Source organism: Leopardus geoffroyi, chromosome B4 (assembly GCF_018350155.1).
Source record: "Leopardus geoffroyi isolate Oge1 chromosome B4, O.geoffroyi_Oge1_pat1.0, whole genome shotgun sequence".
Classification (NCBI taxonomy): domain Eukaryota; kingdom Metazoa; phylum Chordata; class Mammalia; order Carnivora; family Felidae; genus Leopardus; species Leopardus geoffroyi.
The window spans coordinates 75443069-75458656 of NC_059341.1; the positions used below are offsets into that span (position 1 = coordinate 75443069).

General features: G+C 47.5%; 1 protein-coding gene across 3 annotated transcripts in view; it reads left to right on the forward strand.

Moving 5' to 3' along the window:
* The window catches only part of PFKM (phosphofructokinase, muscle), a 43659-nt gene that overhangs the window by 22613 nt on the left and 5458 nt on the right, over positions 1–15588 (forward strand). For all 3 annotated transcript variants that reach the window (XM_045463415.1, XM_045463417.1, XM_045463416.1), the window contains 13 exons: positions 490–582; positions 6782–6855; positions 7697–7774; positions 9405–9594; positions 9806–9971; positions 10725–10769; positions 11195–11303; positions 11416–11511; positions 11746–11838; positions 12452–12577; positions 13730–13794; positions 14290–14359; positions 15112–15261. In XM_045463415.1, the coding sequence (XP_045319371.1) occupies positions 490–582; positions 6782–6855; positions 7697–7774; positions 9405–9594; positions 9806–9971; positions 10725–10769; positions 11195–11303; positions 11416–11511; positions 11746–11838; positions 12452–12577; positions 13730–13794; positions 14290–14359; positions 15112–15261 (1355 nt within the window). The remainder of the gene's footprint in view (positions 1–489; positions 583–6781; positions 6856–7696; positions 7775–9404; positions 9595–9805; positions 9972–10724; positions 10770–11194; positions 11304–11415; positions 11512–11745; positions 11839–12451; positions 12578–13729; positions 13795–14289; positions 14360–15111; positions 15262–15588) is intronic.

A 15588-nucleotide genomic window follows, 5' to 3' on the forward strand; every position in this document is an offset into this window, starting at 1 on the left:
CCAATTCCATAAAACGAAACCCTAATCTTCACCATAACCCTGCCTTCCCTCACTTTTCTGCTTCCACTTGGCTGGTTCTCATCAGTGCCCCAAACCTCACCCGATTCCTACCGTCTGCCGCAGCCCTTCCCTTCATTAAAAGGAGGAATCCTTGAGGCCACCTTAACTTTCCTCCTTCTTTTCTCATTTCTGTTCAGTCAACTGCCCTTCCCCTTGACCTTAGCTTGTTCTCCAAATAGACTCCAATTCAGGTGGGAGGGATTAGCCAGGACCTTTGCAGTCTTGGGTTTGATTACTGTGACATTTCAGCTTGTCAGTTTGTGGGGGCGTGGCCCTCTTCTGGAAGAAGTCCAAAACACCCAGGCTGCAAAGCTCAGACTTAGTATAGTAGGAGAGCCTGACTGAGGTGGCTCTAGCCAGTCTAACAGAGCCATTTCCTGAGCACCTCAATCCACCTGTGTCTTAACTTATCGTGCTCTTGAATTCTAGAGTGGATCATGACCCATGAAGAGCACCACGCAGCCAAAACCCTGGGGATTGGCAAAGCCATCGCCGTGTTAACCTCTGGTGGAGATGCCCAAGGTAAGGAGGAAGGCCCTGCTTGGGGAGGGACAAAAAAACCATGGCTGGTAGGCCCTTTTGAGTTTCTTAACTCCCTTAGCCTATAGAATAGAACTGTCCTTAATGTCCTCCTGCTGTAGATTCACACTGGAATCCTGGGCTTTCCCAAGAATCTCTGTCAGGTCTAAGTCCCCAAGTGCTTCTGGATATTATTTCCTCTAACTTTAATTTACTCAAATCTTCATAAAACTTCTTTCCAAGTTTCTCTGAAGATTTGGGACCATTTTGTTCCTTTGGTACCTAAAAGACTGGTGTTTTCTCAAGCATCACTAGGAAGAAAGAGACTAAAGAGATAAACTTGTTGAGAAAGCAGTAGGTGGATTCACTTCAAATACATTGAAAATGGTGGGGAAAGGGGGAGATGCAGAAATTGGTATTTGGTGGGCCCTAGCTAGATCTTCAGGTATTACCTCTGAGGTACGTAGAGTTCCTGCACCAGCCAGGGTCCGGCACCACACTCCTACAGCACATTTCCTTCTACTGGGCACAGTTCTGCTTCATGCTTAGTTTTCTCTGGCCTTTCCTCTTCTTCCATTCCTTCGTCCCTCGAATAAGCAGGAATAGCAGCAGTTAATCGGTACAGACCCATGGGGTGAGGTGGGGGGGGGGGGCAGAAAGCAAAGCCAGAGAGAACCCCTTTCTGGGTTGAGTCCCAGAAGCCTGGAAGTCAGGGAAATCAGGTATATGGAAAAATGAAGTGGGAGATAGGGAATGTGTGATTTTTTTTCCTCCTGATGATCTTGTATATTGTAATGTATAATACGTTGAAATCTACCTTCAGAATCTCTTTGAGAGGGATACCAGGACATGGAGACTGTGCTGAGAAAAATAGAGAAGGGAAGAGATTTCAGCCAGTCTCCCCTTCACTCTGCACCACTCTCTGTAGGCTTCCTAAACTTTGTGTTAAGCACCCACTTTGCTTAGAGCCCTGCCTTGTATGTTGTGAAGAAGTTAATTTCCTTTGGAAACTTATAGTTTTAGGAGAAAAGATAGCATACATTACTGGAATTCTTATGTAAGGCTTATAAATAACAAGAATCAAGTGTGCCTAACCAAGTAGAACCCACTTCTATAATGAACAGATAGGCTTTGGTTGGATTAACCAGGGAAGAGTTCACAGAGAAGTGAACAGAGAAGGTAGATTTCAAGAGACTGAACTCTTCATTGAATGAATTCTTCATTCCACAGTGTCTGGTGTACAAAGTAGGTGCTATATAAACGTATTCTTAGTTAAATGCAAAGGACGTTATTGAGCACCTGCATTTCAAGCAGGATGGCAGGCACTAAGGATACATCAATGAAAAAGTTACACATTGTTCTTATGATCCTCATTATATGTTAGTAAATCTAGGCTTTAAGTATATTTTTTATCTAATGTATATTTAATTGTAATTGTGATATGTATTATGAACAGGAGAATGCCAGAATGAGGACACTTAGGAAGAGGGGCACAGAGGTCTGAGTTCAGGAAGAGTGGCCAGATTAGGAATGCAGAGCCCTACTTGAGGCTGACCTCGCTTTTCTATTGCTTCTCTGCTCTCTCCTGGAAAGAATCCCATGCTCCATAAACTCTTGAGTGTTGATCCTAAAACCTTGGTAGGGTGGCCTGTGATGGATTAAGTGAAGCAAGAAGAGCCTGCTAAAAATCCAAGTGAGGCATACAAAGTTAAGAATTTATGAAAAAGAAGGGCTCTCTGGAGAGGGAAAGAGGAAAAAAAAAGAGACAGAGGGAGAGAGAGAGAGAGAGAGCTAGGATTTAACTTGGGTCTAAGAGCAGCAGAGCCCTTTCAGCTTCTGATCCTGAGCACAGAAACCCTCTTATTCTAGAGGGACCATCACCTGCTTTAAGGGAAGATCATTCTTGGAGGCAGGCGCTAGCATAAGCTGATTTCTGGAGGGCCAGCTGGACCAAGGCCTAGGGGATCCTGTGACAGGCACAGTGTACCCAGGGAAATATCCCACTGCGAGGCCACATAACATCACAGGTGCATGTGAGCAGGTGGTACAGGAAGAAACTAAGGGAGACAGGGAAGCAAAGCAGAAAACTCAAAGTAGAGTTGAGAGGTCTCAGCTGAAGGAGCAGCTCAAATAAAGTAGCGGCCTGCCCAGAGATAGGTTTAATGATCTTCAGTTCTCCGAGGGAGAGGGCACAGAAATGACTTTTAACCCAGAGGCTGTGGGCCACATGGGAAAGTGAAGGTTGGGTTCTATAAAATCCACAGAGGCCACAGCTCTGTCATTCCCTGAGCTTAGCAAAGCCAATAACCTCTTAAAGCAGAAGAGAGGCCAGATTTCAGACACCCTGAGCTCAGAAACTGGGCTGAGTAGATACAAATTCCAGTCCAGGAATGGCCCCAGCTCTGCTAAACCATACCACATTTGCCCACACAACATTGGCTTATTCTGCTGGAAAGGATCTCAGTCATCGCTCTAGCCCTCTGCCTTCAGATGGGCAGTCCATTCCAAATACATGTTTATCCTGTTTTTAAAGGATTACAGGAACAGGTATTCTATTACCTCTCTGGATTGCTATTCTAGGATTCATAATATTAATTACATATTTGTCAGAAGTGTAATTCAGATCTAACATTTATTTTTCATGTTGGAATTAAAGGATTTTTTTTCCTGTTCAAAGTTCAATTACGGTAGAAACTTTCTAACATCTGCTTTCAAAAAGATAGTGACCAAGTCATTTATTAGTTTTTTCTATCTCATGTCATAGAGACTCATTACCCATAGTTCTCCCCAAAGCCTCTTGCCTACAGGCTGTAATTAGAAACTCCAAAGTATGTGCTTCTGATGTTCTCCAGAGCCCCTCCTGGCTGTACCCAGAATACCCCCTGGGTGGTGCCTGTAATCTTATCCTTCGTCTTGCTTCTAATAAGTCAGACAGCTGCGAATAGAGAGTTATTTAGGGCAACATGGTACAGCTAAGGAGATCCTGGCCAGGACTGGTCTGAGGCCAGAATAGGCCAGTGATGTTAAGTAGGAGAGCCCAAAGAATTACTGGGACTCCCTAGCATAAGTTATGTGTATACATCCTGGCCGGTGAATTCTAGGGAACTGGGGGGTTTGAAATGCAGGTATAGGGGACAATTAGGGTCCTAAAACTTGATTTCTAGGAAAACGGTTGTCCAGCTTAGAGGCAGGATGACCTCTGGAGGTTGATAAGACTGAGGTAAGAAGGTAAAAAGGGATGAGAGAAGAGAAAGAATCTTCTTTTCTTGTGGGATTTTTCTTCTGCCCAATAGATTTGGATATTTCCTACCTGCCATCTATTGTTTACTTTGTACTTAAAACCTTTTAAGTCATTTGTTTTTCTTAAATCTTTTCTCCCTACCCTTACTCAGCTTAGGAGTAGGAAACAGCATTCCAACCTATAGATTTCAGTAGAGTGTTTTTTCCTTATTTCTTAAGATTACAGATTCATACTCCAGAACTGTAGGTATCCAATAGACAAGCCCACAGGAATTGTGAAAGTCTAGAAAATAAATCAACAATAGTTTCATTTCTGTTCTGACCTACTGATTTGTCCTTACTAAGGCACTGATGGCTTTGCATTGACCCTGACTTTGTTCTTTTCATACACGCAGGCTTTTCCTAAAGCTTCTGAGAAGCCTGCTCCCATCACAGAGTTTTCCATTTTGATTCCTTCAGTTTGAGGATGTGAACTTAGACTTCTAGACTTATGTGACTTTGCCTTAGTGATGGCGGAAGTGGGCTTTGACAGCAGTGCTCACCAGTGACCTCTTGTTGGCAAGCCCAACCTTCCCGTTCTTATCTTAGATCGATTATTGGAAGCATTTGGCAGTGTTACAACTTTTCGAAACTGTTCCCTTTGGCTTCCAAGACATGGCTAAGACCTGGGTTTCCTTTTGCCTTTCTTGCTGCTCCTTAGTTTCCTTCATGGAACCCATCATCCCCTGCCCATTCCCTCAGCGTTGGTTTTCCTCAACGTTCCATTCCTTGCCTTTCCCATTCTAATGCTACATATTCTTGTGAGAATCTCTTCCAAGTCCACATGGGTGTCCCACAAGAGCTTCAAGCTCAACATATCCAAATACGAATGTATCATCCACACCCCTACCTGCCTGAATCAAAACTTGCCTCTGCTTAGTTAATTGCACCTCAGTCTTACTCTTTGCCTGTCAGTCATGGGGCTTTTCCATCTTCTTCTCCAACACTTTGAAATCTAACCACAGTGCTGTGCTTCTCTTTCCCCATTGCCTCCTGTCCAGTGTCTCTGTTTTGTCCCAAATGCCACTCTCTCAGTCTAGGCCCTCATTTCGTCTAGGCTGCCAGAGAGCCATCTTATCCCAGCGTCCTCCACATTGCCACCAGTGATCTTTTCTGATATACAGATAGCGTCATGTCTCTCCACTCTCAAAATTCTTCAGAGATTCTCCATCATTTGCAACTTTTGTTTTCTAGGCCAAAGACCTCCTTAAGAATCAAATGACAGCTGTGGACCTTCTCCCAAAGGAAATTCCCGTGCCCAGAAAACTTTTCATACTGTTTCATGGGTTCATGGATTTCCTGAAACCATCACCCATGGATCCCCAATCAAATCCTGGCCTACAGAATAAGAGCCAGGCTTCCTCGCGTGGCATACAGGTGCCTGCTTACCTTTGAAGCTTCACTGCTCACCACTTCCTGTCTTACGTTTTATCCTTTGTAATACCCAGTTACCTAAGGTTGTTTCTTGACCCTCACCTTTATTTGTGCTATTTTCCTGCCTAGAGCGCTGTCCCCCAAAGTGTCCACCTGACATAAAAGATTTATAAGGAAATTGTCCTTTAGGTCTCAGGTCAAATGTTGTCTTTTCTGTATAACCTGTTCTGACTTCCTTTCTGGCAGCTTGGATGCTCCTTCTCCTTGTCCCCACTGCGCTTTGTACAAATCTCCTTCATAGGGATCCATATTGTAACCATATTATATTCTTCACAAGTCTTGAGGACCATTACCGTCTCCTGTATCTTTGCATCCCTGGACTGTATCATTCAATTGCTGTTTCCCTAGTGCCTAGATAGTGCCTGGAGTATGGTAGGTATTTAGTCAATATTTGCTCAGTGAGTGAATGGGCCTTCAATTTGATTTGGTGCTTATAGTCATCTAACACCAACTTTTGTCAGCCTGCAGAAAAAAACCCTCCAAAATAGACATTTTGGTTTTGTTGGTTCTATTCTGCTCCAGGTAGCTTTGGAATTTACAGTAGTTCATGATGGATTTTAGCAGATTTTTCTAATTACTGGTTTCTCTAGTGCTCACTGGCACATGATATTTCGTTAAGGACCCTAGGAATAGATTGTAGATTGAAACAAAAAAATGTGCTGGGGTATCTGAGGGCAGGTGGCTAAAATGGTTCACAAGAAATTGATCTATCAGGGCTCTGAGATTCCCTGAGCATCACCGTGAGCCCCTTCTCACATGACAGGGCAGGATGGGGTTGCCGGGATCAAGACCCAGGTATGCGTTCCATGTCTCACTGGGGAAGTTCTGCTCAGCACAATTATCAGTAGCATTGTTTCTAATACAGAGGCCGTTATAGCTTCCCCCTTGTGTTGTGTGCTGTGCAGGGTGGTTCCTCCACAGTACTCTTGGGAGAGACAGTTCTCGTCACTGAGTAGCTACCGGAAAGGGAGACTACTTAACGTGGGAGAGAGGGGAAAGGCTCTCCTCTCTGTTTTAGTCCTAATTAATTTTAGTCCTGATTGTCTCCCAGTGGAGAGACTGGGCTCTGTGACCTTGACCTCTTTGAACTTCAGTTTCCAAATCTGTAAAATGGAGGTAACTTCAGGGTTGTGGAGAGGATTAAATGAGATGAGGTTTGACAGGCGTTTAGCAGTGTCTAACCCTACTGTAAGCATTCAAGATTATTATTCCCCAGATTGCCCTGGCAGGGAAAGGTCTTAAGAAAGATGGGATTGGGGGGGGGGGGAGGGAGATGAATTGGAGGTATATGGAGCTACATTAACACTGAACACGATAATTTAGTGTGTGCGTGTGTGCGGGGGGTGGGGGGGGGGAGGCCAGAAGACTTGGAGGAGAAGAGTATTCTAGATTCAGAGAAAAGCCTAAGAGAAGGACTGAGATATCTTGTAGTCCAAGCTGCTTTTCTCAGGAGTAACCTCTTCCTGTCGTCTTCCTTCCCTCCTTTCAGGTATGAATGCTGCTGTCAGGGCTGTGGTTCGAGTTGGTATCTTTACTGGTGCCCGTGTGTTCTTTGTCCATGAGGTTGGTTTTCTACTTTGTTCTCCATCATTCTTTCTCTGTTTTATGCTCCCCACTCCCTACATCCTGTTTCCTCACCTCCCAGTTACATGCTATGCCTGACCTATCTCAGCTCCCTGTCTCCAAGAGTGTCTCTCCCTGACTCCAGTCTCCAGTAATGATGGTAGGATATAGGGATCTGCAGATGGGGTCCTCATGTTGCCCGTTCAATTTAAAGGAAGAAGTAACTCTCTTCCCCTTACCTCCACCAAAACAAAGAGAGAAGCTGAAATGAGTATTTCAGAGAAAATTTAGTATGTCCTGAGACAGAGCCTTTGGAAAGAACAAAGTCTCATCAGATTTCTGCAGTTTGCTGTACCTTCTGAAGTTCTAACTCCTCTTCCTTCTCTCCCTTCCCTCTCATTCTTTGCCCACTCTTCTCCCTGTAAGGTTTATCTGCCTTCTCCTAAATTGTATCTTTTCAAGTCCCATTTCTCTCCTGCCCTTCTTCCACCACCCTTCTCTTTTCCCTCTACTGTTATCAAAACTATCTGCTATTTAGTTCCCCGGGAAAGCAGATTGGAGGACATGGGATAAACCAGAAGCAAGAAGAATTAGGATGAAATATTGGGAAGGACATCCTGACCTTTTGAGATTGCAGGGAAATCGAAGAGGGTATTGAAAGGTTGATGTCTTCTTCCTTGGACTGTGTTAAATATGACAGTGTCATGGGCATCCAGGGATCAGTAATGGGAGGAGATGACTTGATTCTCAGAGAACTGCTTCCCAGAGATCCTGTCCTAATCGTAGGGGTTTAGGGAAAACTGGCTTAGCAGAAGCTGAATGGGTGTAATGTGCTCCACAGGGTTATCAAGGCCTGGTGGATGGTGGAGATAACATCAGGGAAGCCACCTGGGAGAGTGTTTCGATGATGCTTCAGCTGGTATGTTCCAGAGGACTCCTGTTCCTTATTTGTCCTGTCCTTGTCCCACCCCACTCTGGTTTGGCCTCATGGTTGCTCAAGTTCCCCCCATGTGGCTCGACGTGAAGGGTTCTGTGACAAGAGAGGTGCCACGACTGCCCTTTACTCTTTGCGTTTGAAAACATCACCCTGGTTTCCTAGGGTGGCATGGGGGTGGGGGTGCGGTCACAGGACAGTTTGCTCTTTATGGAAAGGTCACAGGCAAGACTTAAGGAACTGGCACGTAAGCAGGACTTGCTCTGGAGTCACAGGGAGGGTCTGGCCAGGAAAATAACCTTCCCAGAGGCCTGGAGCCAGAGCCAGAAGTAGAGCTGAAATCTGCCGGTCCTCATGTGATGGTGAGAAGGTCACTTGAAACCACACTGTTTAAGGGAGGAAGGAACCAGCACAGCCTTTTAGAGTTTCCAAAAATACCTTAAGATTATGCGGATTGTATCCATAACCCTTTGTGCTACTTTCCGTAAGTCATTATATACCTATTTTCTGATTTACTGAAAAATCCACAAATTACATTTGTACCCCCATTCTTTACCGCAGTCCTCTAAAAATCCATGGGAAGAAATATAATATGCAGTACTTAGCGAAGATTCTTTATAGGCAATGGTGCCTGCTGTTAAGTGGTCTGAAAATGAGTCAGAATTCTCTATCAGTACTCCCAAAGGCATGAATGCCAGAAGCTTGTACGATTTGTGAAAACCCTAAGTATACTTACCTCTCCTGGGGCATCTATAAGTCCCTGGGGATTTAAGGCTTTCTAGACTCAGAACTACTTTTCCTGTGAATATGTGGATATTGTGTCTCCTTCCATGAGCACCATAGATCCCGAGGAGTGAAGGGGAAAGGATTGGCAGGGCCTGGTTACAATTAGAAATCAGTGAGTTCAAGAAGGAAAGCACATTGGGATGACCAAGCACGTTGGGATGAACTGCTAATTATAGTGTGGACACAATCCAATAAAGTCAGGCCACTGGGGAGAATTTCCAAAGACTAAAGTCAGTGCTACATCTTACATTTCTAAGAACATGTGAAAGACGGAGATTGTCCAAAAGCCAACAGCATGTATGTATTCCTTTGCTCTCCTTGAGGATAATCACTTTGATGACAAAGCCTTCAATGAAATGGGTTAATCTTAGCAGTCTTCTAAGAGGTGTAGCAGAATATAGGAATGACCCCATGATAGCTCAGCCAGAATTATTTCCCTTTCCTTTAGAAAGAACAAGTGACTTTTTTTTTTTAAAGTTTATTTATTTATTTTGAGAGAGAGTTGTGAGTGGGGAAGGGGCAAAGAGCGAGGGAGAGACAGAATCCCTAGCAGGCTCTGCACTGTCAGCGCAGAGCCCGAGGCAAGGCTCAATCCCACGAACTGCAAGATTGTGACCTGAGCTGAAATCAAGAGTCGGACACTTAACCAACTGAGCCACCCAGATGCCCTTAGAAAGGACAAATGACTCTTAAGGATGTCAGGGCACTTCCTAGAAAGCCAGGTAGTTATGACAGCTCATCACAATGTTGGAATAGGGGAAATCTTAGCATGTTGAGCCCAAATTTGGCTGCGTCATCTGGGGAGCTGACTTCTACTTCTTCCCCACAGGGAGGCACAGTCATTGGAAGTGCCCGGTGCAAGGACTTCCGTGAACGAGAGGGACGACTCCGCGCTGCCCACAACCTGGTGAAGCGTGGGATTACTAATCTGTGTGTCATCGGGGGTGATGGCAGCCTCACTGGGGCTGACACCTTCCGTTCTGAGTGGAGTGACTTACTGAGTGACCTCCAGAAAGCGGGTGAGACATTGTCATAAGTATTGTTTGTGTGCATGCACACACACCCCTCTCCTCCCATTGGAGGAAATCATCACCCAGACACAAAAGGGAGGTCTTTGCCCTCCTTTCTCTGCCATTGCTTATGCTTCCCATTGGCTGCGGTTCCTTCTCTCTCCAGTCATCTGCTCTTTAGGCATGTCAAGGTGGCTCCTGGTTTGCTTCTCATTGCCAGGTAAGATCACAGCGGAGGAGGCTACGAAGTCCAGCTATCTGAATATCGTGGGTTTGGTGGGCTCAATTGACAATGACTTTTGTGGCACTGATATGACCATTGGCACTGATTCCGCCCTGCACCGGATCATAGAGATTGTGGACGCCATCACCACCACTGCTCAGAGGTTAGGGGACTTGCGGGGGGCAGGTGGGGCAGTGGAGGAGGATCGCAGCTGGGGCAGGCTACAGGGCTAGGGCGTCTAGAGAAGATTAATGCCCTTGGGCTCTAGACCCCCAACGACCCGTTTTCTGGGGTGGGAACACTGTCTTTAATGAAGAAGCATCCCTAAAGCCCTGAAATTGCACTGTTGTCTACAGACCGTATGTTTGCCCCTTGTCACTGTCTTGCCCACTGTCCACAGTGTAGCTCTGAGGGCTTTGATACCTGTAGGGTCTCCCAAATGATCAGTGTCCAACATGAGACAAATCCAGGGAGCTCTAAACCTTAGCTACCCTTTCAGCTATAGTGTAGACTGTAGAGGCCGTCACTGCCGCTGCTCAGTAGGCGGCCTGGGGAGGCAGTGTGGGAGAATGGGAGGCAGAAGGTAACAGTTTGCCAGGGTCATCCTAGGGGATTCCAGGCTGATGCTGGTCGAGTCCTCACTTCTTCACTTCTTTTCCTATTTTCTCTTTCCTTTCCTGGACCCCATTGCTCCCTGGAACAGAGCCACAGTACTGACACCTTTTACTGCTATGTTTTAGTCAGCCTGTAGCCATCCTAGACCTAGGTCTGGGTCTTCCTGGTCTCTCCAGAAACCTGCTGGGAGGTCTAACAATATAAATGCGTCTCCCAGGGAGGTCTTGTGGCCTACATGTGGATGGCAGCTTGGGACCATCAGGACACTTGGACTGTAATGTTCTGTGTCTGTCTCTTGCAGCCACCAGAGGACGTTTGTGCTAGAAGTGATGGGCCGGCACTGTGGGTAAGATCCCCGTCTCAACTCATCTGTTCTGTGGAGCCAGCAGTAGCCTTCTCTTCCCCAGAGAGTGCAAAGAGGTCTCCCAGGGATAGCAGATTCAGAGGTGTCCATGCTTGTCTCGGTTATGGCCCCCTTTCCCCACCCCCGTACCCATGCGTGCAAGGGTGTGCCTGTGTGCCCGTGCACAGGACAGACACCGCTCTGAGATTAGAAGCCACCATGGCAGGTGAGCACGAAGAGAAGGTGCCCTTCAGGGACAAAACTTCACTGAGAGGCTGTCTCAGCGGCGCTCTTACCCTCACCCCAAGCATGAAAGCACAGATCCTCACACATTTCACCACCTAGGGGAACAGGCAGACCTGCCAGGTACGGGTTAGGCAGTCTGTGGAGCGTGGCTCCTAGTGTGACGCTTCTGCCTCTCATCTCAGATACCTGGCCCTTGTCACCTCTCTCTCCTGTGGGGCTGACTGGGTTTTTATTCCTGAGTGTCCACCGGATGACGACTGGGAGGAACATCTTTGTCGCCGGCTCAGCGAGGTACTGGCACTTTATTTTGCCCTTGAAAAACCACTCGCCTGTTTCACTGATGATGCACTCCCCCTCCATCGGTTTCATCCCACTGACCTCTTTCCTCTTTGTTCTTGACCAGACAAGGACCCGTGGTTCTCGTCTCAACATCATCATTGTGGCTGAGGGTGCCATCGACAAGACTGGGAAAGCCATAACCTCAGAAGACATCAAGAATGTTAGTATGAATGAAACCAGAGAGGCCTTGGACACCACCCCCCACCCCCTTCCCCAGTGACTTCTGAGTCTCCCCTTGGTCCTTCTGTACATCTCTCCCCAGGTTTCCTGCTCCCTGGTTTCCCAGGAAGATAAGATATAAGATAAGAGGCTAAGCCATCGTGGTTTATCTAAGCCTCTGCTTGTTTTTTCTCTTTGACTCTGTATCTCTCTGTCCCTCTTTTGCTCTCCTCAGCTGGTGGTGAAGCGTCTGGGATATGACACCCGGGTCACTGTCTTGGGGCATGTGCAACGGGGTGGGACACCATCAGCCTTTGACCGGATCCTGGTAAGTCATGGGGTTCTGTGGCCCTTGCGTCTTAGAACCCAGGACTTGCTGTCCTTCCCTTGCAGAATCCCACTTCCCAGGACAGGGGCTTACACCATTGGCCATGCCGCCTCCCTCCAGCTTCTGGACTGCAGTGGCCCTTGACTCATTCCCATCCACCCGAGTTCTCTTCTGTTGCAAAAAATGATGGGAAATTATATGCTCTCCAAATAGTGAGGTCTGATATCTCAGCTTTGATCATTAGTAAAATTAAGATCTAACCTTAAGACACTCAGGTTGAACCCTCTCATCCTACTTTCGTTAGAAGAGAGAGGCAATACTCTCCCTTGTTTTATCAATAAGAAGGGAATATTAAGCCTCAGTAATCTCCTTGATTACTACAATGGACGTGCTTCTCTGGAACCAAATAGAATTCTAATGGTAAGAGGATGAAGAATCAAGCTTTAGATGAAATCTGGGTAGGGAGATAAAGCCCCATAAGCTCTTAGCTGTAGTCCTTAAATGTGCAATTCAACCCTGTGATCTGGAAGGGCCTCAGGTGCCCTGGCTCTCCAGGCCCAGTCCAGATGGGGAGGCCTGAACCAGACTGTCTTTGCTCCCTGGGTTCCTGCAGGGCAGCAGGATGGGTGTGGAGGCAGTGATGGCACTTTTGGAAGGGACTCCAGACACCCCAGCCTGTGTGGTGAGCCTCTCTGGGAACCAGGCTGTGCGCCTGCCCCTCATGGAGTGTGTCCAAATGGTAAGTACCGACCTCAGCTCCCCTTCCTAACAGCCCAAGCCCCTGTCTTTGAGCTAGAGCTTAGAGGGAAAGAGACCAACTTCGAAGGCCACTGGAACTCCTGTTGGAGATGGGAAGGCAGCATGGTGTAGTTAAGAGTCAAATGAGGAAAGAGCACAGTAGGCTTTGCATAGGAGCTGTTCCCTCTCTAAGCCTCAGTGTCCCCATCTGTTAAATGTTCCTAAGAAATGTGGGAGACGCTACATCTTACCAAGTAGTGAGACCCAACATCGCACAATATCCAGCCTCGGATGCTTTTGCCATGTCTTTGTTGGAAAAGAAACGGAGTATGTCTCCAAACGTTATTAAAAGCAGGGAATAGTATTATGGTCTGGCTGGCTAGCTCGTATGTTTCTATGATTTCTACCTTGAACATGTTTCTCTGAAACAACGTGAGGTTCCTAACACTCACCCTGAGGGCTACTGTAAGGAGCAGAGGGAAGCTTTATAGAAGGTCTGATGCAGTCTCTGGAAAATACCGGGTGCTCAGGAAACGGCTCTTATTACAAAGTAATCACTCCTGTGATACCACAGAGCAGTGTGTCTGGGGCTCAGGTGTCTGGCTGATTCTTAGGACTGGCCTGCATGCTCAGGGCTGGCTCCCCATTTCCTGGCCTGCTTCTCCCTCAAACCGGGAGTCCCAGAAACCTACAGCCTAGACAGGCTCCAGCCTTGCTTGGAACTATGTATCCCAAAAGCTGAAGCACGGGCTCACAGAGCAGAAATCAGTAGCTGGGAGACACACGGCAGGGATCAGCTTTTCTTCCTAACTGGGATCTGTAGGGTCTTCTTCATACACTCAGTTTAGAGGCTACTTTCAGGTTGCGGAATGGAGGAAGATGCTATTTTATCTGTGAGCACTCCTCCACTCTGAAAAATATTCGAGTAAGTAGAGCATTGAATGCTCCTTCCTTTGGCTGCTCATTTCTCCGAAAATTAAGGAAAAACAAAGATGCTGCTTTCTGTGAATGTTTGGGGAGCATAGCAAAGGTGGGAGGCGTGGTGGGTAGGATCCAGGCATAAGAGTGGAGACAGAGCGTTACCACGGGCTAGGAATCCAGCTGTGTAGAACCCTGCCCTGTAGTCATGACTCTTGCTGTGCTCCTCCTTCAGACCAAAGATGTGACCAAGGCCATGAACGACAGGAAATTTGATGAAGCCATGAAGCTGAGAGGCCGGTGAGGAATGACCGGAAGCTCACTAGCTACAGAAATCAGATACTGGAATGGAGCAAAAAACGGACATGGTTTAAAACCCAATATAAGAGCTTCTGCCCCTCCCTGTTCTTATTGTCTCTGTGACAGTTCCTTCCTGAGAGAGCTGGTTGTGAGGTGACCAGGAGGCACAGTTTGTCCCAGGGATGCTCTTCCTGGGATTGGCCTGCTGTAATCCGGTGGTTTTTGTGTGGGTTCCAGCCAGGTTTTCAGTTTCTCTAGCCAAGGGACAGCGAGCGTGTCGTGCTGAGTGCAGTGCCTGGGAGAAGAGTCCTCAGGGAGGGTTTGATCGGTTACTGGCCCTTTTTCAGCCCCTGCCCAGTACCTGCCAGGTCCCAGTTATGTCCTTTGAGGTTTGCCCAGCTGGACTTCACACTGGGAACAGAACTTTAGATCCCCTTGGCTGCTGGCCGTGAGGAGTGGCCTGAAGACCCCCCACCCCACCTCTACTTTTTCCAGGAGCTTCATGAACAACTGGGAAGTGTACAAGCTTCTGGCTCATGTCAGACCCCCAGTCTCTAAGGGACCGGTGAGTTCTCTCCCTTTGACTCTGTCTCTCAGTCTCCCTCCGTGAAGTGCCACCTCCACTCGTATAACCTAGTGCCTGGCCAGCTTCTTCGCCCCACTAAAATCTCCAGTGCCGAGTCCCTGACCCTACTAAGAAATTTTCTCTTAGCCCCCCCAGATACCAGCCCCATGTTCTTAATGTGCTCCGGACGTCTCTGCCCCAAGGCCCACATCCAATTTAGGATCGACGAGGTAGCGTGCAAGGACTGGGAAAGAGATTTACGGATTAATCCTTTGGGCAGACCTGGGAATGAGCATATGAGTGTACTTCAGCCACTTCTTCCCCTGAAGTAGTGGTTCTCGGTACTGAGCGTCTATCAGAATCATCTGGGCTGCTTATTTAACGTGCAGATTGCTGGATCCTTCCCTGAGAGAGGATTTAGCTCTGGGGTCGCGGCCAGGAATAGGTTGGTTTAACAGGCTCCCTAGATCAGGCGGTCCAAATATCACACTTTGGGAAATGCTGCTCTGGAAGGCCTCATTTGTTACGTAATGCTATCTGTGGGCAGGGACAGCGGTTTTCCTTACTGATTTGTGATAAAGAATTTGCTTCCACAGGATGAGGAAACAGGCTGTGCTGGCATTCCTGGAGAGGGGGTACATTGTCCAGAGGCACATGTCCTGACCCTAGGACCATGAGGGACACAGGGTTCAGCTTCCCTTACTGACCTGTCCCCCTCTTCGCCCTGCTCCCTCTCCACTTCTTCTCCCCAGAGTAGCATACACACAGTGGCCGTGATGAACGTGGGGGCCCCAGCCGCAGGCATGAACGCTGCCGTCCGTTCCACCGTGAGGATTGGCCTCATCCAGGGCAACCGGGTGCTGGTTGTACATGATGGCTTCGAGGGCCTGGCCAAGGGTCAGGTACGGGGACTAAAAGGAGGAGGGCACGTACTCTGAGGCACGTAGCAGGGGTGACCTGTCGGTCTTTTTCTTTCTCCTGGCCCCTCCCCTCTCTCTCTCTACCTTTCTTTCCTCTCGGGGTTTGAGCAGAAGTAGATGCTTAATCTTAGGGCAGTATGAATAGGCAGGAGCCACTGAAATGAACCCTTTACAGGCAACACACCTTGTTTAATTCTCTGTCCTAAAGCTCAGTGCAGTGCCTGGCATAAGTAGGTGCTTACTATTTGTGAATGGGCAATAAGATCAGAGGAAGTTCACTGAGGTGGGGAAAAGCCGATGCGTGGTGTT